General features: G+C 43.8%; 1 protein-coding gene across 2 annotated transcripts in view; it reads right to left on the reverse strand.

The window, feature by feature from the left end:
• The window catches only part of ZFYVE1 (zinc finger FYVE-type containing 1), a 122,131-nt gene extending 104,507 nt beyond the window's left edge, over positions 1-17,624 (reverse strand). For both annotated transcript variants that reach the window (XM_033952531.1, XM_033952530.1), the window contains exon 1: positions 16,645-17,624. In XM_033952531.1, coding sequence (XP_033808422.1) covers positions 16,645-17,142 — 498 coding nt within the window. In that variant the 5' untranslated portion in view covers positions 17,143-17,624. The remainder of the gene's footprint in view (positions 1-16,644) is intronic.
• Positions 17,625-25,510: the final 7,886 nt, after the last annotated feature.

The raw sequence follows: 25,510 nt of genomic DNA on the forward strand, positions 1-25,510 counted from the left end.
ATAACGCGCGAGGAGTATGCGCGGTAGGTAAAAACGCGTATAACGCGCGCGTTATATGCGTGAAAATACGGTACTTTCAGTAAATGAATATCCAGACTCAGCACTCTAAACATAACCATAAATATATGGACTGAAAGTCAAATTGGCTGTAAACGTTATGATCTGCTTTGCATCACAGCCAATTTGACTTTCAGGCCAAAATATAGGCAACTTTTAAACTTGAGATCAAGTTTATTTATTTATTTAAAATTATTTATAACCTGCCTATCCACAAAACCAGGAAAGGAACAAAATAATATAAGATATTGTTGTTTGACCCCTAAGGCAGGCTCAGCATAGCCAAAACATGGACCGTGTTGGGTCTGATGGCCAAACTCTGCAAGTCTGCCATCAATGAACACAGCATGGATGGCTGAAACTATCCAAAAGGAGGAGTAGCCCAGTGGTTAGTGCAGTGGCCTGAGATTCTGGGGAACTTGGTTCGATTCCCCAGCTCCTTTTGACTCTGGACAAGTCACTTAGCCTTCCATTGCCCCGATACAAAATAAGTACCTTGTGACAGATTCAGGGCTGTTCCCTCTTTAAGAATGCAGTTGTGCTACTGGACAACAGAGGATGTTGAGTAATTGGGGAAAGAACTACATGTCCCAGAATTCCCTGAGCTTTAGGGCTCGGTACTGAGTCTCAGGGATGGGACTCAAGGAAGATTATTTCTTCCCAGATTTTAGTCAGTCAATCAGAGAGAGGTCTCAGAGGAAAGAGGTCCCGAAGCAAAAGACCTCTAAGAGGAGATGTCTCAGGAGGAAAGACCTTCCCAAGGTATGGGTTAAGAAGGAGCCCAGGGAAAGGAAGGAAGCAGTGCTCCCCAATATACACCTTGACCATGATAGTACATTCATACCGGGTTACAACTTGCTTCGCCGGGACAGAGAGGGTAGGAAGGGAGGGGGTGTAGCATTATATACTAAAGATGACATTAAGGTCACGAGAATCTCAGATGTCCAGTATACTGGGGAATCCCTTTGGGTTAATTTGGCCAGAGGGAAGGACAAATGCTTGTATCTTGGCGTAATTTACAGACCCCCAAGACAACAGGATGACCTGGATATGGAAATAATCGAAGATATAGAAAATATCACTTTGCGTGGGGACACAGTATTACTAGGTGACTTCAACATGCCTGATGTGGATTGGGTTACACTTACCTCTGCTTCTGGCAGCAGCAGGAGGCTATTAAACTCTATGAAAGGAGCAAGCCTCAGGCAACTGGTGTTGGAACCGACAAGGGATCAGGCAATACTGGACCTGATACTTACCAATGGAGAAAGTGTCACAGAGGTCTCGGTGGGCGACACATTGGCCTCCAGTGACCACAACATGGTATGGTTCAATATCAGGAAAGGTTTCACTAAATCTACTACACTAACCAAAGTCCTCAAATTCAAGGACACAAATTTCAAAGAAATGGGAGACTTCGTTCACCAGGTGCTACAAAGCCAAGAAGAAACCGATAACATGGAAAACATGTGGTCGACTTTGAAAGCAACCATACAAGAAGCAACAAACCGCTATGTAAAATCAGTAAGTAAACGGCGAAGGAACAATAAGCCACAGTGGTTTACTGCGGAGATCTCAGACCTGATCAAGGAGAAGAAAAAAGCATTCATCTCTTACAAACAATCAGGGAAGCAGGACTCTAGAGCAGACTACCTGGCCAAATCAAAAGCCGTCAAAACAGCAGTCAGGGAGGCTAAATTCCTCATGGAGGAGTCTCTAGCAAAGAACATCCAGAAGGGAGATAAATCCTTCTTCAGGTATATCAGTGATAGAAGAAAAAACTCAGGCGGGATTGTACGTCTTAGGAAACCAAATGGAGACTATGTGGAAAAGGATTCGGAAAAAGCCCAACTATTAAATGAATACTTCTGCTCAGTCTTCACCCGAGAAGCGCCAGGGCTCGGCCCTCAGCTACAGACAAGGGTTGGCTCAGTTGACCCGTTTAGTAACTTTGAGTTTACGCCCAGCAGTGTCTACGGTGAGCTGTCAAGGCTCAAGGTTAGCAAGGCAATGGAGCCGGACAACCTGCACCCCAGGGTGCTTAGGGAGCTGAGTGATGTCTTGGCGGAGCCACTGTCCGCGCTCTTCAACCTCTCCCTTAGTACAGACAGCGTCCCGTTGGACTGGAGGACGGCTAACGTCATTCCACTCCACAAGAAAGGCTCAAAGATGGAGACAGCAAACTACAGACCAGTGAGTCTAACATCGATAGTGAGCAAACTAATGGAAACTCTAATCAAACACCAATTAGATAAGATCCTGGATGAGGAAAATCTACGGGATCCCCGACAACATGGATTTACTAAGGGGAGATCCTGCCAATCCAACCTGATCAGCTTCTTTGACTGGGTAACGGGGAAGCTGGATATTGGGGAGTCCCTGGACATCGTGTACCTGGACTTTAGCAAAGCATTCGATAGCGTACCACACCGCAGGTTACTGAGCAAGATGAGTTCTATAGGATTAGGTGACACATTGACAAAATGGGTTGGGAGCTGGCTTGGAGGTAGGCTCTAAAGGGTGGTGGTGAACGGCACCCCCTCCGAAATGACGGAGGTGATTAGTGGAGTACCACAGGGCTCAGTCTTGGGCCCAATCCTATTCAACATCTTTATAAGAGACTTGGCAGAAGGGCTTCGAGGTAAAATAACATTATTCGCCGATGACGCCAAACTGAGTAATGTAGTGGGCAAATGCACAACAGACGAAGATTCAGTGCCCGACAACATGATGCACGACCTACTCCTACTGGAGCGATGGTCTAGGACATGGCAACTCAACTTCAATGCCAAAAAATGCAAAGTTATGCACCTGGGCAGCCAGAATCCATGCAAGTCTTATACCCTTAATGGCGAGATCCTAGCAAAAACGGTAGCAGAACGAGACTTGGGGGTAATCGTCAGTGAGGACATGAAGTCTGCCAATCAAGTGGAGCAGGCTTCGTCCAAGGCAAGACAAATCATGGGCTGCATACGAAGGGGTTTCGTCAGTCGTAAGGCGGAAGTCATTATGCCATTGTATAGATCCATGGTGAGGCCCCACCTGGAATACTGTGTGCAATTCTGGAGGCCGCATTATCGCAAGGATGTGCTGAGACTGGAGTCGGTGCAAAGAATGGCCACCCAGATGGTCTCGGGACTCAAGGATCTACCATACGAAAAACGGCTTGACAAATTACAGCTATACTCGCTCGAGGAGCGCAGAGAGAGGAGGGACATGATCGAGACGTTCAAGTATCTTACGGGCCGCATCGAGGCGGAGGAAGATATCTTCTTTTTCAAGGGTCCCACGACAACAAGAGGGCATCCGTTGAAAATCAGGGGCGGGAAACTACGAGGTGACACCAGGAAATTATTTTTCACTGAAAGAGTGGTTGATCGCTGGAATAGTCTTCCACTACAGGTGATTGAGGCCAGCAGCGTGCCTGATTTTAAGGCCAAATGGGATCGGCACATGGGATCTATTCACAGGGCAAAGGTAGGGGAGGGACATTAAGGTGGGCAGACTAGATGGGCCGTGGGCCCTTATCTGCCGTCTATTTCTATGTTTCTATGTATTCAGCTTTGCTGAGGTAAGCCAAATTTCTGTACCAATTGTGAGGCAAACAATATAAATAAAAGGTTTCATTTATATGTACATGTGTTTTGATTGTATATGTGCTAACCTCTCCTTGAAAATCTAGGCCAGTCCGCTACACCAAGCTGGTCTGTTACTATATACGGTAATATATAAACCACTTTGACTGTAGCCACAGAATCAAGTTCCATCCCTTTTACCCTTAAAATAGATGTTCTCGATAACCAGATGGCAAAACTTAATACAAAGTTCTCAGTCTGTCAGCAGCAAGTTTCAGATTTAGAGAATCGAGCTCAGAAAACAGAGAGCAAGTATAAATCTCTACTGCAGGGGTGCCCAATAGGTCGATCGCGATCGACCAGTAGCTCGCCAAAGCAAAGTGAGTCGATCACCCAGGACTCACTTTGCTTTGGCGATCTATCGGGCCGATCAATCTTCCTCTCCCCGACGTCAATTCTGCCGTCGGAGAGGAAGTTCGGGCCAGCCAATCGCTGCCTGGCTGGGCGGAACTTCCTCTCCGACGGCAGAATTGACGTCGGGGAGAGGAATGCTTGTCAGCCCGAAGCAGGGAGAGCAAGGGGCGGCGTCGGCTTTTGGACCTGTTATCCATTGGTGGCATTTTGGGTCCTGTTCCCCGATGGCAGCGGCAGTGGCAGTGGCTTGGGGAAGGGCAGGGAGAAAGAAAGAAAGGGGACAGGCAGGGAGACAGAAGGAAAGAAGAGAAACAGAAAAAAAGAAAGGGGGCATGAAGAGAGATAGAAAGAAAGGTCAGGGAGAGAGGAAGAAAAAGTTGGGGGAGGGAATGAGGTGTGGAGGAGAGGAAGCATACAGGCTGAAAGAAAGATTGGATGCACAGTCAGAAGAAGAAAGTACAACCAGAGACTCATGAAATCACCAGACAAGGTAGGAAAAATTATTTTATTTTAAATTTAGTGTTCAAAATGTGTCTGAATTTATATCTGCTGTCTATATTTTACAATATGGTCCCCTTTTACTAAACCGCAACAGTGGTTTTTAGCGCAGGGAGCCTATGAGCGTCGAGAGCAGCGCTGGGCATTCAGCGCAGCTCCCTGCGCTAAAAACTGCTATTGTGGTTTAGTAAAAAGGGAGGGGAGGTATTTGTCTATTTTTGTATGGTTGTTACTGAGGTGACAGTGCATAGAGTCATCTGCTTTGACCTCTTTGAAAAAACCCCGGAATAGGAATGATAATTAACAATTCTATGCGTACAGTGTGCGTTGTGTTTTTTTAAAATTTTATTGTTGGTAGATCATTTTGACTTGGTCATTTTAAAAGTAGCTCGCGAGTCAAAAAAGTGTGGGCACCCCTGCTCTACTGGATAAGGTGCTCCAGCTGGAAGAGAAACTGGATGATCTTGAAAATAAATAAAGACAATGCAATATTTGTCTATTGGGGCTGCCCAAATCTATACCAGAGCATAAACTTAGAATATTTTTGGAACAATGGTAGATAAAATCTTTGAATTTAGATTTCTCAGCTTGCCCCCTTCAAATAGAGCAAGCCCACCATTTAGGAGCATGAAAAAAGGACCAACAAAGGTCTAGGGAGGACATTATTGAGCTTCTTAATTATGCCCATAAATTTGAAATTCAAAGGGCAATCTGGGCACATGGACCTCTTCTTCATGAAAACCATAAGGTCTTATGCTTTCCAGACTTTTCAGCAAAGGTATCCGCACAGTGTAAGGAATTTGTCAATGCTAGTTCATCAGCAGTAAGAGGATAGATCGAATAAAAGTTGAACTAGAGCCTCAATAGAATCAGAGCCCTAAATATTTTATTATTAATATCAATAACGTGATAAATGTATTTTGTTCTTCAGAAGCTTTTAATAAAATTCCTTATAAGAGACTCCATAGGAAGTTAAAGGGTCATGGGAAAGGAGACAATGGCCTTTTGGGGTTTGAAAAGTAGCTAAAAATAGGAAACAGTAGGCGTACACCAGTTAGTTATCCACATAGAGAAAGATCATTAGTGACGTTCTCCCAGCGCCATGCAACTCAAACCCATGGACAGAGGAATTGCAGTAGGGAAGCAGAGATCCCACAGCAAGAATCTGTGGCTGAAGACAGGTGAGAGGGGTACTTTTATCTTCTGCTCTGAATAACCAGAAGTGTAAGGAAATTTTATCAAAGTGATCAGAAACTTTACAAAAAGAAAACAAAACAAATAAATGTTCACACATATGGAAGACAGCTCTGTTGAACTGGCTAGAACAGGGGTGGGCAATCTTTATACACAGAGGCCCACATGAATAACTTCAGTACCATCCCTAGCCAGCTGCAACATTACATAATGCTGGAATCTGAAATGCAAAGAGTTCCATAGAACTGTAATAAAGACGTAAAAGAAAAAGAAGTAAAAATTGAACTAAAAATGATGGAAACAAATTGCTAGAGTGTTTATGCCACTATTCTGAAAATATTTGCAAAAACACAGGATTTAAAATTGCCAAAACTCTGGTTAATGATATTTGTGCGAGATGTTGTGTGTACTTTCCATGATCTCATGGGCTGAATAAAATCCAATGGCCCTGGGCTTGAATATTGTTTTAATTACATATTACATCCTATGAATAATAAAAGTTTCTTTTTAGCACAACACAAGTACTAGAATGAGATTGAGATCCTAATCCACATACTCTGGACATGAGTGAAGCTCTTTACTGTCATGGTATGTACATATTAACTCATTTGGAGACATAGCTCCTGGAGAACACCACAATAGCACTGGCCCTATCTTTTATAATAAAACCGTAAGCGCACATGTGCACTCTTACCGGTGTGTTCTGTGATCCGCAGGTCCATGGCCGGCAAGAGTGCACATGCACACTTACTACGGCCCCACGCACAGCAGAGAAATTTAAAACGCAGCACTCCCTGCTCTCCAGCAATGCCATTTTCTGCATGGCAGTTTCCCCAGATTAAAAAAGAGACTACGGCGGTGGTTTTTCATTTTCCCCAGATGATAAAAGGAGCCTACAGAGAGCCCCAGCTGAATCCAGATAATAGGGGAGGAAGCCGAAGAAGTCAGCTGTTTGCCTGGCGTTTTTCCCTTGTTGGCGAAGGCACGGACATTGAAGAAAAGGTTGCCCCCCCACCACCACCAATGTGCACAATGTTTCATGCCACATATACACCGTTGCCGCTCTCAAGATAAATTGGGCCCCACACTCGTGATCTGGCCAGCTAACTTTCAAGCCGCGGCAGCAGCTCCTATCACGAACCGCACCTGACCCCAAAGTGAATTGCTGCAAAACGGAAGTTCCTCTTCAACGGGATGCACGAGCTGTGGTGCTATCACATTGCCAAGTTGCACGGTCGACGGTCGCCATAACAATTTGGTGCGTGCACACGTTCGGAGATTGCATGTTCCCTTTCCAACGATTCTCGATTTAACTTACACAAGTTAATCTGTGCCGATTTACTTCTACACTTTACTCTGTACCGGTTTCCTTCATACAACTTACTCTGTGCCATTTTCAAGTTACTCTCTGCCAGTTGCTTGGGGAAAAAAAAAAAAAAGGTAGGTGGGAGAAGGGGCATATTTCCCCAACAGCCCCCTGACATCCCCCTAAGATCTCCACACACACATATGGACAGGGGATCAGGGAGAGACGGTGGAAGGAAAAAAAAAAGAGGATTCACTGACAGACTGAAAAAATATGTCACACACACTGAAACAGAGGTAGGTGGCAGTGAAAGACACACACAGAAGGATAGGGGCTAGAGACACAGATTCAAATTAAAAAAAAAAAGTAGATAAGGATAGAGAGACACACAGAAAAAAAATAAAGAGACATACAGCATCCAAGCAGTCCGACAAACATACAGCGGCCAAGGAGTCAGATAGACATAGAACGGCTAAGGGAAAAAAAAACCCCAGACAGTGCCCAAAGAGACAGGCAGCAAAAAAAAAGAAGACAGACAGCAGCCAATGAGACAGACCAAAATAAACAAAGACGCATATACAGCGGCCAAGAGACAGACAGACAACGGCTAAGGACAAAAAAAATCCCCAAAAACAGTGGCCAAGGAGACAGATAGCAAAAAAAAAAAAGAGAGACAGACAGTAACCAATGAGACAAACCAAAATAAACAAAGACATACATACAACAACCAAGGAGACAGACAGACAGACAGTGGGCTAAGAGACAGATAGCAAAAAACACAGACAGCCAAACAACAGCCAAGGAGACAGACGGAAACAAAAAAACAAAAAACCAACATACATACAGTGGCCAAGGAGAAATACAGAAAAAAAGACAGACAGACAAGACCAAGGAGACAGACAGCCAAAAAAAATAGACAAACCATACAGCGGCCAAGAAAAAAACAACAACAAACATTCCTTTACACCCTTGAGTTAGTGAGGGTTGGGAAGTATGTGTGTTATGTTCAGTTGACGGAGGTTTTAGATAGTTGAGTCTTTAGTCTACATGTTTACATGTTTGTATGCATAGTTACTTGGAAAGGGGAAAGCATCTTTTAATAAAATAATGCCATTTACAGTGTTTCAGGAGAGACATCTCACAAAAATAAGATATTTCTCTAATAGTTTGTTTTTTTAAATTGGCCCTATACGCCCCAGTGACACACAGATTTGCTGAAAAAATGCAAAAACAAATAAACAATCGTACAATAGATATTAAAGTTCTCAAGGTAAGTTTTCAATAAATTATTTTAACTGTTAAGATTGCACATTTATTCTAGCACCCGTTAATCTAACGGGCTTAAACACTAGTTGTACAATATATGGAGAAAAAGACGGCTTATAAATGTGGCAGAAAGATAAAGAAATATCTTCAACTGTACTGGAAGCCACCAATCTAATTAAACATTTCCAGGCAGTGGCATAGCCAGGACTAATTTAGTAGATGATTGGACACTAGACAATGTGGATGTAGACATCACCTCCAGTTCTTCTTACTATTTCCATGCCACCTGCTGTTGAAGGGGTGGGCCCAACATCAAAGTAGTGAGGCAATGGCCTATGCAGGTCCATCTGCGACTATATCCATTTCCAAGCATGCCTTCATATACTACCTATTACTACTATTACTATCCATTCAATTGTGTCCAACCCTTGCCAGTCCTCGCCACACTTCCCTATTTTTCATAGCTTCTTTCAATTGCTTGATGTTCATTCCCGTGCCATTCTTGATGGTATCCAGCCAACGGGCCTTTAGTCTCCACTTCTTCCTTTTACCACTGACCCTTTTGAGTAGCACCTCCTTTTCTGGTGAATTCACTCTCATCACATGTCCAAAATAGGTCAGTTTCTTTCTAGTAACCTTGCCTTCCAGGGATAACTCTGGGTTTATATGATCAAGAACATCTTTGTGAGTGATCTTAGCTATCCATGGGATTCATAGAAGTCTCCTCCAGCTTCTAAGCTGTTAATAATGATTAATGTAAAAACAGGGTTAGGTTAGCCATAAACTCTAGAAGGAAGCTCAGTGACAACATAAATATTAAAGAAAGCACTAGCAGTATATGTGAGAGATTGACCCAGCATATCCCAGAGCAGGGAAGCGAGGCAAAAATGACCCAATTAGATAAATTACTCTGAGGAAACCTCTTCAGAGACAAGTTCAAGAAATCTGGGTGATCTACTTAAAGACCACACCACAATTGAGGCATTTGCCTCTACACAACCACAAAGCCAAAATGAAGATTTGGCAACATCCTCACAAAAAGAGTGGTTGTTTTCTTACAAGTGTAACAGAAAGAAAATAAATAATAAATTTGGAGCACTTACAGGGGAGAGGCAGGAGGGAAATACCAAGAGCTGTTTGGGCGATGGGCCCATGCTCAGAGCCTGTGAGCTGCAGGAGATCAGAGATGAGAGACAGAAAGTTTCTAGCTGCATGAAGAGCCCCAGAACCATTATTGTGAGAGCTTAAGGAAGCACCAGGAATTGGTGAGAAAATGGTAGGACTGCTGCGTGAAAGTTTCAGGTCTGCTCTGGAGTTTGTCTGTGTGTGGAAGGAATGGATATTTTTTTAAATAATTTTTCCTGCAACTGTTTGATTTCATGAGAAATGCTGCAGATTAAACCTGCTTATGGGCTGTTGAGCTAAGGTGTGTACTGAGAAAATTGTACAACAGAATACAGCTAGGTTTTTGTGAGTTATGGGTCCAGAACTTATCCGATACCTGCTGGTTCTCATGATTTATTGAGATTTCTAAATTAAATTTAGAGTTTATATTTCAAAGGAAAAGGGATAAGAACTTAAAAGTGTGTTTCAGAATTTAAACTGGATTTTTGTGACTCCTGTTGCTAAAAGGAGATATTAAGTACTGGGAAATAGAAAGTTTTAATCCCTTCACTGTGTAAGACCATTGATTCAACTCAGATTGCCTAATATTATTTGATATTTAAGACAATGATTTGTATTTAATTTAGTATTCAGTTGTTTTTCTGCTGGAGTTGATTCCTGCAGTCTTTTCTAATTACTAATCTGCTGAGCCCTTAACCAGTATACACCATTGTGTGAAGTTTGGAAAATCTGAAACTATTTTTTGAAAGCTAAAGGAGTTCATTTTCAACGTGCTTAGACCAGTGTCTCTTAAACTGTGTGCCCCAAAGAGATTCTAGAATTTTACTTTATTTAAAAAATCTCCTTCATAAGTATATACTAGAATAGATGACATCTATGTTGCGTACACAAGAGTTTGTCAGTATTATGAGCATCTGTGTGCATAAGGATACAACTGCCCAGACAAGCATCATTCTTTGATGTGATTGGTCCTTGAAAACTAACAGAATATAAAATTAGTTTTATTTTTATTTATGATGCAGTTATTCTAACTTTAGTAACAAAGCAATCAAGGCTTTCTTACTGTTTGGATCTTCTTATCTTTGCTAACTTGAATTTTCAGCTCCGACAGAAATTTTTTTAAAAAAGAGAACAACTGCAGATGGTGGATGATGAAATGCGTGTTTGTTAACTATTGAACTGTGTTTTGAGTTAATTTGCACTCATAAACAAGTGCATCCATCGCATTGACAAGCAAACCTATTCCATCTAATTTATTTTCACCATTGTTACAATTACCCATACATAGCTTAAAGAACTTTAAATAAATAACTCTCAAATTTAATTTTGTTTGTTGGTTTCACAATTTTATAATTTCAATTATAATGTGCAGCGAGAAACATTTGCTCCATTTAGTGTGCCAGAGCTAAAACAGTTTGAGAGACACTGGTTTAAGGCACACAAATTTCCTTAGGTTTCTATGGTACTTTGTGTGTCTAAATGCTTTGAAGAGCCCCTAAATGTTCTTTTGAGAACTGAGGGTCTGGAGCCTTGGGAGTGATCTATTGTCTTGGGATTCTAGGAAATTCTGTGGTGCAGAGCTGTTTCCAGTCAGTATTCCTGATATACAACACTCTGGGTGAGGAAGTTGTGGGACTGTGAGATAATTACCGAGGAGTTTCATTGTTTCTGAATCAAAAAATACTTGGATATCCAAGATGGGTGAACTAGAAGTCGTGGCCAAGGGGGAGGACCTAGATATAATTGGAATTGCAGAAACCTGGTGGACAGAGGAAAATCAATGGGATGTGGCGCTGCCGGGGTACAAGCTCTACAGGAGGGACAAGACCCACAAGAAGGGGGGAGGCATAGCACTATATATAAAGGACTCTATCCACTCGGTCGGGATGGATATGGCAACGAAGGCAGAGGGGCTGGAATCGCTATAGGTCAAATTGCCGGGAAACAAGGGTGCAGGCATAAAACTGGGGCTGTACTATCGCCCACCTGGTACGCCAGAAGGAGTCGGACACGACTTGGAAGCGGAACTGAGACAGGAATGCAGGACTAGAAGTGTAACAGTGATGGGGGACTTCAACTACCCGGGAATAGACTGGAGTACGGGTCACTCCAACTGCACTAGGGAAACAGGATTTGTAGAAGCTGTGAGGGACTGCTTCATGGAGCAACTAGTCAAAGAACCGACGCGAGGGGGTGCTACTCTTGACCTCATCCTAAACGGATTAGGGGGGCCTGCAAGAGGGGTAGAAGTGGGAGGACCACTAGCCAACAGTGATCACAACGCGATCAGATTCACATTAGAAAGGGGGACACCCATAGTAAGGAGGACCGCAACAACTGCGCTCAACTTCAAGAAAGGGAACTATGTTGCTATGAGGGAAATGGTGGGGAGGAAGCTCAGAAACATCTTTAGGATGGAGACTGTGGGAAGCGCCTGGACCCTATTCAGGGACACCCTGCAGGAAGCACAAAGAATGTACGTCCCCAGTTTCAGGAAAGGCTGCAAGAACAAGCAATCAAAGGACCCGGTTTGGATGTCAACTGAAGTAAAGAGGGCAATAAGTGACAAAAAAGTATCCTTCCGGAGATGGAAAAAGGACCCAACGGAGGAAAATCACCAGGCGCACAGGAAATGCCAAAAGAAATGCCACCGAGAGGTTAGAAAAGCGAAAGGGGAATACGAAGAGGGGCTGGCCAGGGAGGCAAAAAGCTTCAAGGCATTCTTCAGTTACGTAAAGGGGAAGCGACCAGCGAGAGAGGAGGTGGGGCCGTTGGACGATGGGGATAGGAAGGGAGTGATTAAGGAGGATAAAGAGGTAGCTGAGAGGTTGAACACGTTCTTCTCGTCGGTTTTCACGAGCGAAGACACATCTAATATACCGGACTCAGAGGAGCTCATGAGTGGGGAACAGGCCGAAAAATTGGAGCACATAGAGGTAAGTAAGGAGGATGTCCTCAAACAGATAGATAGGTTAAAATGCGGTAAATCACCAGGCCCGGACGGGATCCACCCAAGGGTTCTGAAGGAACTAAGACAAGAAATAGCGGGCACAATCCAGCATGTTTGCAACCTATCCTTGAAAACTGGTGAGGTACAGAGGACTGGAAATTGGCGAATGTCACACCTATCTTCAAAAAGGGATCGAGGGGTGACCCCGGGAACTACAGGCCGGTGAGCCTGACTTCAATTATAGGGAAGATGGTGGAAGCCATGATCAAGGACGGCATTTGCGAGCACATCGAGAGGAATGGCCTACTGAGAACAAGCCAGCACGGATTCTGTAAGGGAAGGTCGTGCCTAACGAACCTTCTGTACTTCTTTGAGGGAATAAGCAGTCGGATGGACAATGGGGAACCCATAGACATCATTTACCTCAATTTTCAAAAGGCTTTCGACAAAGTGCCACATGAAAGGCTGCTTAGGAAGCTGTGGAACCACGGGGTGGGAGGGGATGTGCACAGATGGATCAAGCACTGGTTGTCGGGTAGACTGCAGAGGGTCGGAGTGAAGGGCCAATATTCTGACTGGCGGGGAGTCACAAGCGGTGTGCCACAGGGATCGGTGCTGGGGCCGTTACTCTTCAACATATTTATCAATGACCTGGAAAAGGAGGCAAAGTGCGAGGTTATAAAATTTGCAGACGATACGAAACTGTGCGGCAGAGTTAGGTCCAGGGAGGAGTATGAGGACCTGCAAAGGGACATGGACAAGCTGGAAGACTGGGCAAACAAATGGCAAATGCGCTTTAACGTGGAAAAGTGCAAGGTCATGCATATAGGGAAAAAGAACCCGTTGTTCAACTATAAATTGGGGGGGGGCATTGTTGGGAGACAGCAGACTTGAGAGAGACTTGGGTGTGCTAGTGGATGCATCACTGAAGCCATCTGCACAGTGCGCAGCAGCCTCGAAAAAAGCCAACAGGATGCTGGGCATCATAAAGAGGGGCATAACAACCAGGACGCGGGAAGTCATCATGCCATTGTATCGAGCGATGGTGCGTCCACATCTGGAATACTGCGTTCAGTATTGGTCACCGCACCTCAAGAAGGACATGGCGGTACTTGAGAAAGTCCAAAGGAGAGCAACGAAACTGGTAAAAGGGCTGGAACACTGCCCATACGCCGAGAGGTTGGATAGGCTGGGGCTCTTCTCTCTGGAAAAAAGGAGGCTCAGGGGAGATATGATAGAGACCTTCAAGATCATGAGGGGCATAGAGAGGGTGGATAGGGACAGATTCTTCAGACTGAAGGGGACAACAAGTACGAGGGGGCATTCGGAGAAACTGAAGGGAGATAGGTTCAAAACAAATGCAAGGAAGTTTTTTTTCACCCAAAGGGTCGTGGACACTTGGAATGCGCTACCGGAGGAAGTGATCAGGCAGAGTACGGTACAGGGATTCAAACAGGGATTGGACGGATTCCTGAGGGATAAAGGGATCGTGGGATACTGAGGGAGGAGCTGGGATGTAACACAAGTATAGAAAGCTAACCAGGTAATAAGTATAGAAATCCAACCAGGTCGTGCATGTGCAAGACCGGAGGGTTAGGACTTCGATGGGAAGATAGGACTTCAATGAGAAACCAAGGTGGCAAGGGAGCCCCTTCTGGTGATTCAGACAGGTCGTGACCTGTTTGGGCCGCCGCGGGAGCGGACTGCCAGGCAGGATGGACCTGTGGTCTGACCCGGCGGAGGCACTGCTTATGTTCTTATGCAGATAAAGCTGAGGTTGCTTAAATATTGTGTGAATGCATGTGTTGCAAATGTAAGTTGATTTTGGTTTGTTTTTTTTTGGGGGGGTCCCCATAAATACTTGGCCTTAGCCTAAGAAGACACTGACTAGCCTAAAATTATCCATGGAGATTAGGGTGTTTCCTTTCATTTGTTTACAGATAGGATAGTAGTAAACATACGGATCTTCAGAGGAACTGCTGGTTCCAGACAGGTAACGCGACAACTCAGTGGTACCCAACACAAGAAAGCGGCGATACCGGTGAAAACAGGGGGGATTTTTAATACTTTTATTTGTGTGTGCACACAGATATGCACTTTTTTAATATTTTATTGAACTTTGAGACTGAGAAACATTTTCTGGTTTTAAGAGTCACCTAGTCAAATACTTACCTGTGGTCCTGGGTATCCTGGAACAAAGTTGGTATTAAGCTGAAAGGCATGACATGTTTGCTTGAGTTTTGAATATTATTACTAATTATAATTATATAAATTTGACCACACGTGAATTATAAATTAGCCTTGCTATTCATTTATATTTAATTTACCTTGTTTAAACAACAACCGATAAAAATTGTTGGATGTATTTATTTTTTTCCTCCTCATTGTTATTGGGTTTTGTTGTTGTTATTGTTACAAATAAATATAAACATTTAAATGTTTAACCTCTGTGTTGGTGTGAACTGAAGGGGAAACCTATTGAAGCACTGACCATGATTATAAAATCTCATACATTATGTATGTTAGCCTGTAAAAGAGAATGACACGGTTAGCAAACCCTGCGGGAAGCCGCAGTTTGCCCATGGGGCATGGAGATGCTACAGCCCGAATCGCCGCAGGCACAGGAACAAAACTTTTCACCGCCCGCAAGAACGGGGAAAAGCTTTGTTCCTGCGAGTAAATGCACCTCTCCTTCGTTACCATAATTTGCCATGGCGTTGCCATCGACTGGTCTTCAGGTTCCGGTGGCCATGTTGTCTGTTCTCTGTTGTCTTCATTTTCATCGCCGACTCGCACCGTTCTGCCCTTGACTCCACCCCCTTCAGTGTAGCAGCTCCCAATTGGGTTTCTCCTCCCGCTCAAGCAGTGAGGGGACCAATCGCTAATGCCACACATGCTCTTGAAAACCCTATTTAATGGGTTGCAGTGGGGCAGCAGTAGCGATTCAGACGGGTCGCTGGAGTGGAGTCACCCACAAAGAAACAGTGGAGCTGGAAGAAACTTGAAAACTTTGGTGCTGGCAGCGAAAGTCCTAAAGTAAGGCGAGCTGCATCCCCACACTTTCCTTCTGCTTGCCAGGCCAGCATTCGGGGGGGGGGGAGGAGGGATTCTTGCTCCTTTCTTTGCTCTGGAGTCCGGTTGAGCTGATCGCAAGGGAATCCAAGATCAGCTGAGCCGGCAAGACTTTGCAAAGCTGCAGGCTCAGCTGATCTTGGATTCTCTTGCAATCAGCTCAACCATACTCCAGAGTAAAGATACAAGCTCTTCCATCTGGGATTTTTCTTTGGAGCACAGCTCTTACAGGGCTGCACTTCTCCTCTGAAGAAATTTATAGTAGAAAGAGAAGTTCAGTGCAGCTGGAGACAGGAAAGAGTTTTGAGTAGTTTAGGAAGAAGCATGGAGCCCACTCTACCTCATACGAAGCGATCACTTGCACCCCACTATATAGGAAGCATAAGGTGGGGTGGGCACTGGAACAGACACAGAATAGCAGATTCCTTAGGCTCCAGGAAGTAGTCAGGAAGAGCACTGCCTCATACAGGGAAATGAGAACTTTGCAGTTTTCCTTCGATACCCATATTGACTCCCCAACCCACTCCTAATCTGCATCGCAGCAAGTCACACCTGGCTGACCAAAGGGCCAAGAGGCTTGTATGGATGCAGCGGGGGATGGTGGTCACGGGGACAAGGCAGTGAAGGTGGTCGTGGGGACAGGGACACATTTTTCCCCATGTCATTCTCTAGCTTGTAACCCGTTCTGAGCTCTTTGGGGAGGACGGGATAGAAAACAAAATATTTGATTATAATCATTAAATTGTAATGTAATTGCATATCACCACCACGGGGGTTTACACATGCATTACCTAATACGTTTTTTAGTCAGGTTTAAATAAAATACTGTATTATGCTAGGAAGATAGTTACCCCATCTCCAAATAGTGAAAACACTCAAAGATTCTCTTCGGTATGTATATCCAGTTCTCAAGGACTTGTTCAAGTACTACACTACAGCACTGGAATTTCATTACAGTGCACCGTTATAGTAGGAATGCTTTCCACTTTGTTGTCTGTTAAGATTTGTTCTTTAAACTGGTGTACAATTAAATCCCACAACTATATTTGTGATAGTGCTGCTGTAAACTCTTCAGGGCAAAAAATATTCCTTAGAATACAAAAAATAATACAAAGCAGTCTCGCTGTATTCTGGAGTTATTACAGAACGGCTCTTTCTATTGGCAGCCAGTTTATTTATCCACTAACCTGAATTTCCTCCGTTTCGTCCACTAGTAGGAAGCTTACAATCTTTTCGGTCATCATCTTCCTCTTGGTTTCTTCATCCATCTCTGCTCCTCCCTGCTGCTCCCACGTTTTGTGTACACGGTACATGGTGACCGGATGTTTCCTTTTGTTTCCCCCTGAATGTAGTCTTTTCTGGCATTCCACGCATAAGTTAGTTTTGCACGTTTGGCACCTAATTGCGGCCCTCTGTCTAGTGTCTGTAGTGCTGCCATACATGATATTACCACTCGCCCCTTTACAGGAGTCACAGTAAGGGACATGGCCAGGTCTGATCCGGGTTCGCTCGTGATTTCGCCGCCTCTCCTCTTTGTGCAGTTCTTCCTCACAGCGTTGACACTGCAGACTGCTACACTCATCGCAGTCAAAGATGGCTTCATTGGTACCACCACACACATAGCTTTCCTGGCACAAAAGTGCAGTGTTCAGTCCCTTTTCAGCAGTTGGTGTCTGGGCACTCATTTTCCGTTTTGTAAACAAAGCGCCAAGTTACCATAGGCACTGGAAGAAGGTGAGCTCCAGGCCCGACCAACTTTTCTGCTGCTCTACACTGCACTGTCTCAAACAGCTGGAAAGTAAATAAACAGAATGCGCCGCTACCGATGCGGATCTCCAGAAAGGGAGACTGCGAGACCAGCCTGAAAAATATAGCAGTGTTGCCGGGCTATCGGTTTCTCCGTTAAGATAGGCTCCTTTTCAAAGTTATAGGCGAGATATTTTTTGTTTTACTCCGCTGCTGTTGACAACGAACCACAGCTCCCCTCTTAGCTCCTACGTCCAGCTCCCGGGTCTACCGGGGAAGGAAGGAGGAGCGAGTGCCGTACTCTTCCGGGCATGCGCATTAACATCGAACTCTTACAGGCTGCCCACAGGTGCGAGCCTACAGTAAACCAACCTCTACTTCCGGTTCTGCAATGACTAATCAGGCTCAGATTCTGTGTAGGTCGCCGTTGAAGGAGCCTCCCTGGAAAACATCCCGCTTCTACTGTACATGTACTCAAAATCCTGATCCTCCCTTGTTCCCGCCTTCCAGGCGAATGCCCGCCCTCGCTGCGATTAGCAGCCAATAAAACCTGTTGCCACTACCAAAGCAACCACAGCCAGCGTGTATTGCATTGATAATTTTTTCTTTGTGTTTTAAATTATTTATATATTTTGTGCTTTTATAAATGTATTACGTATAACTTTTTCTAAGTTCTGTGGAGTTATAGGTAGCGAGAGCGATGTTGCTCTCCTGTAACAGGTGTTTTCCATGGTTAAGCAGGGATGAACAGCCACGTATGTGGAGACTCCCAAGCTGAGGGTTACAGCATGAAGAGAGGACCATGTTGCTGCTTGACAAAAATCTCTCTGAAACATTTGCTTTGGCTTCAAGCAGCGTCTCACTTATGGCTCTCCACATATTAGGACCCCTGAGGAAGACTTCTTGTCCAAACGCGGACCTTGTTGGGTCCTATGCCCCTAGTGTACTAGGTCCTTTTGGCTTTTTATATGGATTACTCTGTTTTAATGAGGATTATTTTATTTTATGTGGATGATTTCATTGATCAAACACACAAACTTGGTGGCAAAAAAGTGCTTTTTTGCACTATGGAAATTAAAAACCATTAAAAAAGATTTTGACCCTCTATCTTTTAGACTACTGGTGTAGTCATTGGTTCTATCCATATTAGACTACTGCAACATCATTTACGTGGGTATACCTAAAAAAAACCTGAGAAAATTAAGAATAGTGCAGAACATGGCCGTCCGCTTAATATTCGGACTAAAGAAAAGCAAGCATGTTAGTCCCTACTTCAGACTGCTACACTGGTTGCCAATGGAGGCACAGATAATGTTCAAGTTCTCTTGCTTTTGCTTTAAACTGGTATGGGGAATGTTCCCTACCTATCTTTTACCATATTTCGAGCTACACATCCCCACTAGGACAACCAGAAATTGCAATCTATTTGCCTAGCCAAGATCACTGATTGTAAATACAGGTCCTTTTGAAGGTGCCTTTTAGGATAAGGCCCTCCGTCAGTAGTGCAGAGACTTGAGCCAGAGACTGAAGAGATGTAAAAAGGCTTTTATTAAACAAGTATATATGCTGGACTTCTGGGCAGAACTGGCTGCATAAACAGAAGACCCTGAGAGTTTCGGACACAAAGGTTATATAGGGTCCTGGCCAGTCCAAACCGGTATAACCAGCTCTGGCCAAAAGGTAAGAGCAGAGAGAAAAACAAAACCATAAATCCATCCTATAGTCTATACATCAAAGCTAGCTAACAGCAGCATCCTGTTGCCCCCTGGCCGTGCCTGGCACCAAGGCAGATACATAGAACAGGCCTGCATGCATACGTGATTTCTCAGAGCAATAAAATGGAGTCACAGGTTGTTATTTGTACCAATTATAACCCACTGATCTAAGATGGAGTTTCTTCATCTACACCGTGACCCAGCTATATCAGCTAGCTAGGGATCCTTCACTTTCTGGACAGAACTTTTAAGTTTCAAGCTAGTAAACAGCAGACCTGACTAGGCAATTACATCAACAGAGCCAGGTTGACCTAAGGCGCATTTTGGAAAGAAATTAAGACAGCACTGTTCGATAGATTTATCTCCTAATCAGATACCATTTTAAAACTATTAACACCATGCTGATAAATTTGAGAAATACGTATATTTTTACTAATTGTATTCTGTAATTCGCTGACTGTTCAGTGACATCTTCGCTATTTGTATTCTGCGCTGATTGTCCAGCTCTCTTCAGTGTAAACCGCCTAGAAGTCGTAAGATTGTGGCAGTCTAAAAAAAATAAAATATTATTATTGTCCTTTTGGAACTTTGACATTCTTAATAAAGTCAATTTAAGGAACATCTTCATTTCACAGTGGTTTTTTTTTTGTTTGTTTGTTTGTTTTTTTCCACAATGAAAAAATGTGCCAGCATGGTAGACGCCCTAAGATTATGAGCATCTACTCTTGGAGGATTTTGAACAAACCACAATTGGTAGCAATAAATAATATACAGCTAGCTATCCAATCTAAAAGAGTTCATTTTGAAACAGGGAAACCTGAATTATTTGGATTTAACTGAGAGGAAGAGTTAAGATGGTCAATTTGGTTTTGCCATTATTTTTAGACAGATGTGAAGAATTCTTGTATTAGTGGATTGTTCCAATATAGAATGGGTGGAGAGGCGATAAAAGTTGGTAAAACAATTGGTTGGATTAAATGAAAGTGGGATACTATTTTTGGTAAGAACTTAGGATATGTCTGTAAAAAAAACAACCCTTTTTATGAGGGAGAATTTGGAGATAAGGCTGGTAGAACACTGGAGCCTGCAATTTGTTAATTCATCTGGAAGTTGTTATAGCAATTAAGAATAATGTTTTCCATGTAAGAAATTTTAGGTTTGATATTTCAAGATCTTCAAAAGGAGATGAGTAAGGGCTTCCAGTGCAAAGCTGAGGTTCCAAAGTAGAAGCATGTTTGCTCAGTCTACCAGCATGGGCAGATAACCAGCTCAGCCTCTTTTTTTTTTTTTTTTCTTCCATCTCTGGGTGAGGCCTAGGAGTAAAAGCCAGACAAAAATGGAAAGTTAGGTTTCTTTCTGTTAGTCCTTGGAGGATTCCATACACTAGGTGTTCAATCCCAACCTGCAGTCTGGGAGCTGCAGAAATCCACAACTTTTCTGAGCCCATGCTCCACCCCCTTAGCCTAAGAGTTAGTAAACAGATCCAGTTAAGTCCCAAAGCCAAGCAACATACCTAAACAAATCCATGACAAGGTGGTACGGGGAGAATCGCCCATTAACATAAGTAATTCATGAACTGGTTTGCTCTGCAAAATATTAACACGTGATAAACAGGCACACAGGCAACCCAGAAAAACATGGAGGAACAATGTGGAACTAATGAGAGAATGGCACGGGGACAAATTTTTTCCCCATCCCCACAGGAAATCATTTTCCCATCCTGATGAGTTCTTTTCCTTTCCCTGCCCCATTCCTGCAAACTCTGTCCTCATCTGCACAAGCCTCAAACACTTTAAAATCATAAGTGTTTGAGGCTTTTGTGGTTAAAGCAGAGCTTACAGGAATGCGGCAGGGAAGGGAAACGAATTCACCGGAACTGGAAAATGGGTTCCCGTGGGGACGGGGGAAAATTTGTCCCCATGTCATTCTCTAGAACTAACCTCCAGTGTGCAATGAGCAACCCAAGAAAGACTTTCTGTAATGTGCATACTCACAGAAACTCCCCATAGGATCTGGCAACTGGCTAGAAAATCTTCAAGCCTGTAATGAGAGGTAACCGAGGCAGAAGGAGCAGGCTACTCCAAACAACTGAGTGAATACAGAGAGGGCAAGTTGTATGGAATCCTCCAGGGACTAACAGCAAGAAGATTATCAAAGGTATAAACCTAATCTTCCATTCTGTTACGTCTCTTCCGGATTCCATATGCTAGGTGACATACAAAAACCACGTTAGCTAGGGAAGGACAGAAGAGCCTGCCCTCCAAACCGAGGTCCTGAAAACATAATCAGAATGCGCTGGTACAACCACTCAGTAAAACTGGGTAAAAGTATGAAGAGAGGACCACGTAGCCACCCTGCAAATTTCATCAGGATGATTCGCGTGAGATTCTGCCCATGACGCAGACACACTTCTTGTCAAATGTGCTTTAAGCAAAATCAGCAGCTGCTTGCCGTGGGCGATATAAGTCGCGGAAATGGCCATTTGAATCCATCAAGCAATCGAGAACTTGGACACCGGCCTACCACGGTGAGGCGCAGCAGGTAGAACAAAAAAGTGATCAGACAGCCTGAACTCAATAGTCCCTTTCAAATAATAGAGCAAGACCCTCTGCACATCCAATTTGCATAAGATCTGATCTTTGCGCTCTGAAACTGTTGGATGAAATGCAGGTAACCTAACCTCCTGGTTGATATGGAAAGCCAAGTCCACCTTCGACAAGAAGGAAGTAACAGCATGGAGGAAAATACCTGCATCCGTAATACGGAGAAAGGATTCCCTGCACAAAAGAGCATAAAGCTCCAAAATACACCATGCTGAGACAATGGCGACCAGAAAAAAACATATTGATCATTAGATCTAGAAGAGAAGAATCCTTCAGTGGTTCAAAAGAAGCCTCTCTCCAAGGCCCTGTAAATCAATTTTAAGATTCCACGAAGGGAAAGGAAGACGCAAGGGAGGACAATGCACCCCCCCTGATAAACCTGGTCACATCTGGTTGAGCAGTAAGTGAACTAGCGCCTCTGCATGCTTGAAAACACGAAAGGCCTACAACCTGTAATGCAAGTACGATTCTGTGGCCAAATCTACAAGTCCTCCACGAGTTCCAGGAAGGATCCACAGGAGACGGCTCCTGCCCCGGATGATGGGTTTTCCCCTGAATATATGCACACACTGTCTCAGGATCATTTGGCTAGGAAATTGATGCCAGCTGCCTTTCCACAAGCGTCTTTGCCGGCCGTGGAGACTCCTTCACAGGGCTAGGAACTTTTTCCCTGCCCCCCCCCCCCACACACACACACACACTGTGGTCCCAGTTCATGCGCAAGCTGTACCCAGATATCCTGACCATGCCTTTTATTACACAGGTAGGCACCACTACAGCAGGAAATGTTGCATACCTCCAGGACCAAGATCTGGGTGGACTCCCGGTTCTGGCGGAGGATTCTACAGTATGTAGATTATATAAGCCTGCGCATCTGGGGGATTTGATCTCTGAGTCCCTCAAGGAGTTAAAACTGGAGGCTGGGTAGCCTGTCACTGTGGAATATTCCTTCATCACTGATCACAAGCTGCCATCCGCTACCTTTCCTGATCAGTCTGACATAGTTTGTATTCTCACAGATATTTGAGAAGTGCCTGAGGGCCCAGGCTAGGGCTATAGGCCCAGGCTAGGGCTATGTTTCAGTTCTATCTGATAGCAGCCACTTTTAATCAGCGCTTTGCATCCCCAAAGGTGGATCTTTCGGTGATGCAAGTGACTAACCGGACTTTTCTTCCCAGTGATGAGGGCGTGATCCTGAAGGATGTTCAGGACCATCTAGCGGATTTCATTCTCAAGCACCTGCTTCACTTGGTGGCCACTGGAAATAAGGCAACGACGGCCCCTTCCTATGTGACCAAGGCATGCCATTCTAAGCTCTACCATGATCCTGACTCTGTTGCGATCTGGGGCCTCAACTTCCTGGTTTCGGGGGTGGACTACATGGAAGATGCCATGTATGACATGTTGAAAGGATTCACTAAGCTTCGGCCTACTCTATTTCGGTGCATAGGTTGCTGTGGATCTGGCGACTCACCCTCAAAAGCAATCTTGAGCAGGTTGCCTTTCCAGGAACAACTTCTGTTTAGCAAAGGTCTAGATGACCTCATGGCTAGTGTGCAGGATTGCAGGCCCGTGTCTTTGCATGGCAACAGGCCCCAACCCTCCAGGGATCTGGGGCGCCCTCCTTTTTGTGTCTTTGGACATTCCCATCCAGTAATCTGGAGCCTCTTGACAGCTTTCCTTCCAGACCAAAATTCAGAGATTCTTGGCGTTAGCTGTCAACAGGGAGCCATTAGGCAGTGCCTGCTAAGCAGCAATTCTGAAGCCAGGCCTATGTCTGCCTTCCTTTGGTTCAGGAGTGGCTCTCAGTATTCCTGTCAGACTGACAAGCCATCCCTTAGGACCGTTGGGTCCTGGAAGTCCTCTGGGATGGCTCCAAGCTAGTATTTCATTGTCCCCTGGCAGATTCTTGAGTTCCTTCGAGACAGCCTGAAGTAACCGGAAGTTGCATCAGAGACGACCTTTACAGCAGCCATATGCAACTACTGTTGAAGAAGCGCCGTCCACAGGGCAGGGAGGTTTGTTGGACCGGGGCTGTTGGGGGGGGGGTCAAAGCGCCACGAAGGTAAGGGGGTGTGTGAAAGTGCCACGAAGGTAAGGGGGGATGAAAGCGCCACGAAGGTAAGGGGCAGGGAGGGAGAAAGGGAGGAAAGGTGGGGTGGAGAGGAAAAGACACTGAAGGGAAATGGGTAAAACAGAGTGGGGAGAAGGACGCTGAAAGCACCTCAATTATGAAAATTTATGGTTGTAGTCCAAACAATGTGACACCATGGGCTCCTTTTACAAAGGTGTGCTAGTGGTTTTAGCGCAAGCTTAGCGCGTACTAAAATGCAGCATGCGCTAGCCTCTACCGCCTCCTTTTAAGCAGGAGGTATTTTTTTCAGCTAGCATGCATTATAGCATGCGCTAATCCTGTATGTGTGCTAAAAACGCTAGCGCACCTTTGTAAAAGGAACCCTGAATTTAAGATTCCGGAACTTGGAGGCGTGGTGGATGGCTGGTTAGCTGTTAAGCTCCCTCTGCTAGGCATCATTTACCGGTTTCCAGAGTGATAATTCTTCTTCTATTTTACTACAAAATCCTATACCAATGGCTTCTAACAAGCAAAAGATGCAGGATACTCCTGCAATATCTGCAGGAAAAACAAAAAGATTAAAAGAAGATCCACAGAACCCTAATGGTACTCCTTTACCACTGGATGCCTTGAATGTGATAGAGGTAATGGAGGAACTCAGAAACATCAATTTATCTTTAATTGAGATGAGAAAAGAAATGAACATCATGAATAACAAGTTGGACTTAGTAAACAACAGAATGGATAAGATTGAAAATAGAATAGAAAAAATTGAACATGTACAGCAGGATCAAAAAGAAGATCATAAGATCATAAAATAAATGGTTAAAAAAATGACGGATCTTGAGAATAGATCAAGAAGGCAGAACATAAGAATCCTTGGATTAAAGGAAGGGGCTGAAGGAAAAAATATATCCTTTTTAGAATAAACAATAACTAAAATATTTCCTATTAAATTAAAAGTACCAATTGAAATAGAAAGGGCACACAGGATCCCAGGGAGAAGATCTCAAAATCAAGAAAAACCCAGGCCAGTAATATTAAGATTACTGAGATTTCAACATGTACTAGAGAATTTAAAAGCAGCAAGAGAAACAAAAAACTTAGCTTATAAAGATTCCAAGTTAATGTTTGTACCGGACTTTGCCAAAGAGACTATTCAGCTGAGAAAGCAATTTCTGCAATTAAGACAACCATTAAAGGAAATTGGGCCTAAATATGGGTTATATTACCCAGCACTGATGAGAGTTACCTACAAAGACAAATTTCATCAATTTGAGGATCCAGGAAAACTGTCCCTCTTTATCTTCCTAGCTCCTTTCCTATAACCCTTCATTGTAGCTCCTTTTCAATATAACCCTGTAAACCGTGCCGAGCTCTACGCTTGTGGAGATGGCGCGGTATACAAACCTAAGGTTTAGTTTAGTTTTAGTTTAGTTAGAAACTCCAATGATTTAAAAGAAAATGTTATGTAAAAGAAAGTTGGAGTCTTATATAAACTTATACAAACTTATTTGTTTCCTTGGTTTTCTGAACTTAAGATAATTAGAGGAAGAATTGATTTTATATGATTTAAGAGATTAAATTTGACATTCCAATGGTATACAGTTTTTTTTAAACTGCAAAAGAACTCTATGAGAGGGGTTTTTTTATTCAAATAAGGAGAAGAGTCTAGAGTAGAATTCCATCTTATTAACTTAATAACATGTAAATTTATGCCTGATGATGAAAAGCTTGAGAGGAGCATTCTATGAGGCCTTTCGTTCAATTATAGTGCCTGAATTTTCGGGCCTATTTTTCGAGACATCTGTGTTCCGGAGTCTGCTTCGATGATGGGATCCTGAGTAAAAACATAGTGCTGAATCGACGATGGAGTTCAAAGTGGGCCTGAAAATATGAAGTTTGATCCCTATGG

Source organism: Geotrypetes seraphini, chromosome 7 (genome assembly GCF_902459505.1).
Source record: "Geotrypetes seraphini chromosome 7, aGeoSer1.1, whole genome shotgun sequence".
NCBI lineage: Eukaryota > Metazoa > Chordata > Amphibia > Gymnophiona > Dermophiidae > Geotrypetes > Geotrypetes seraphini.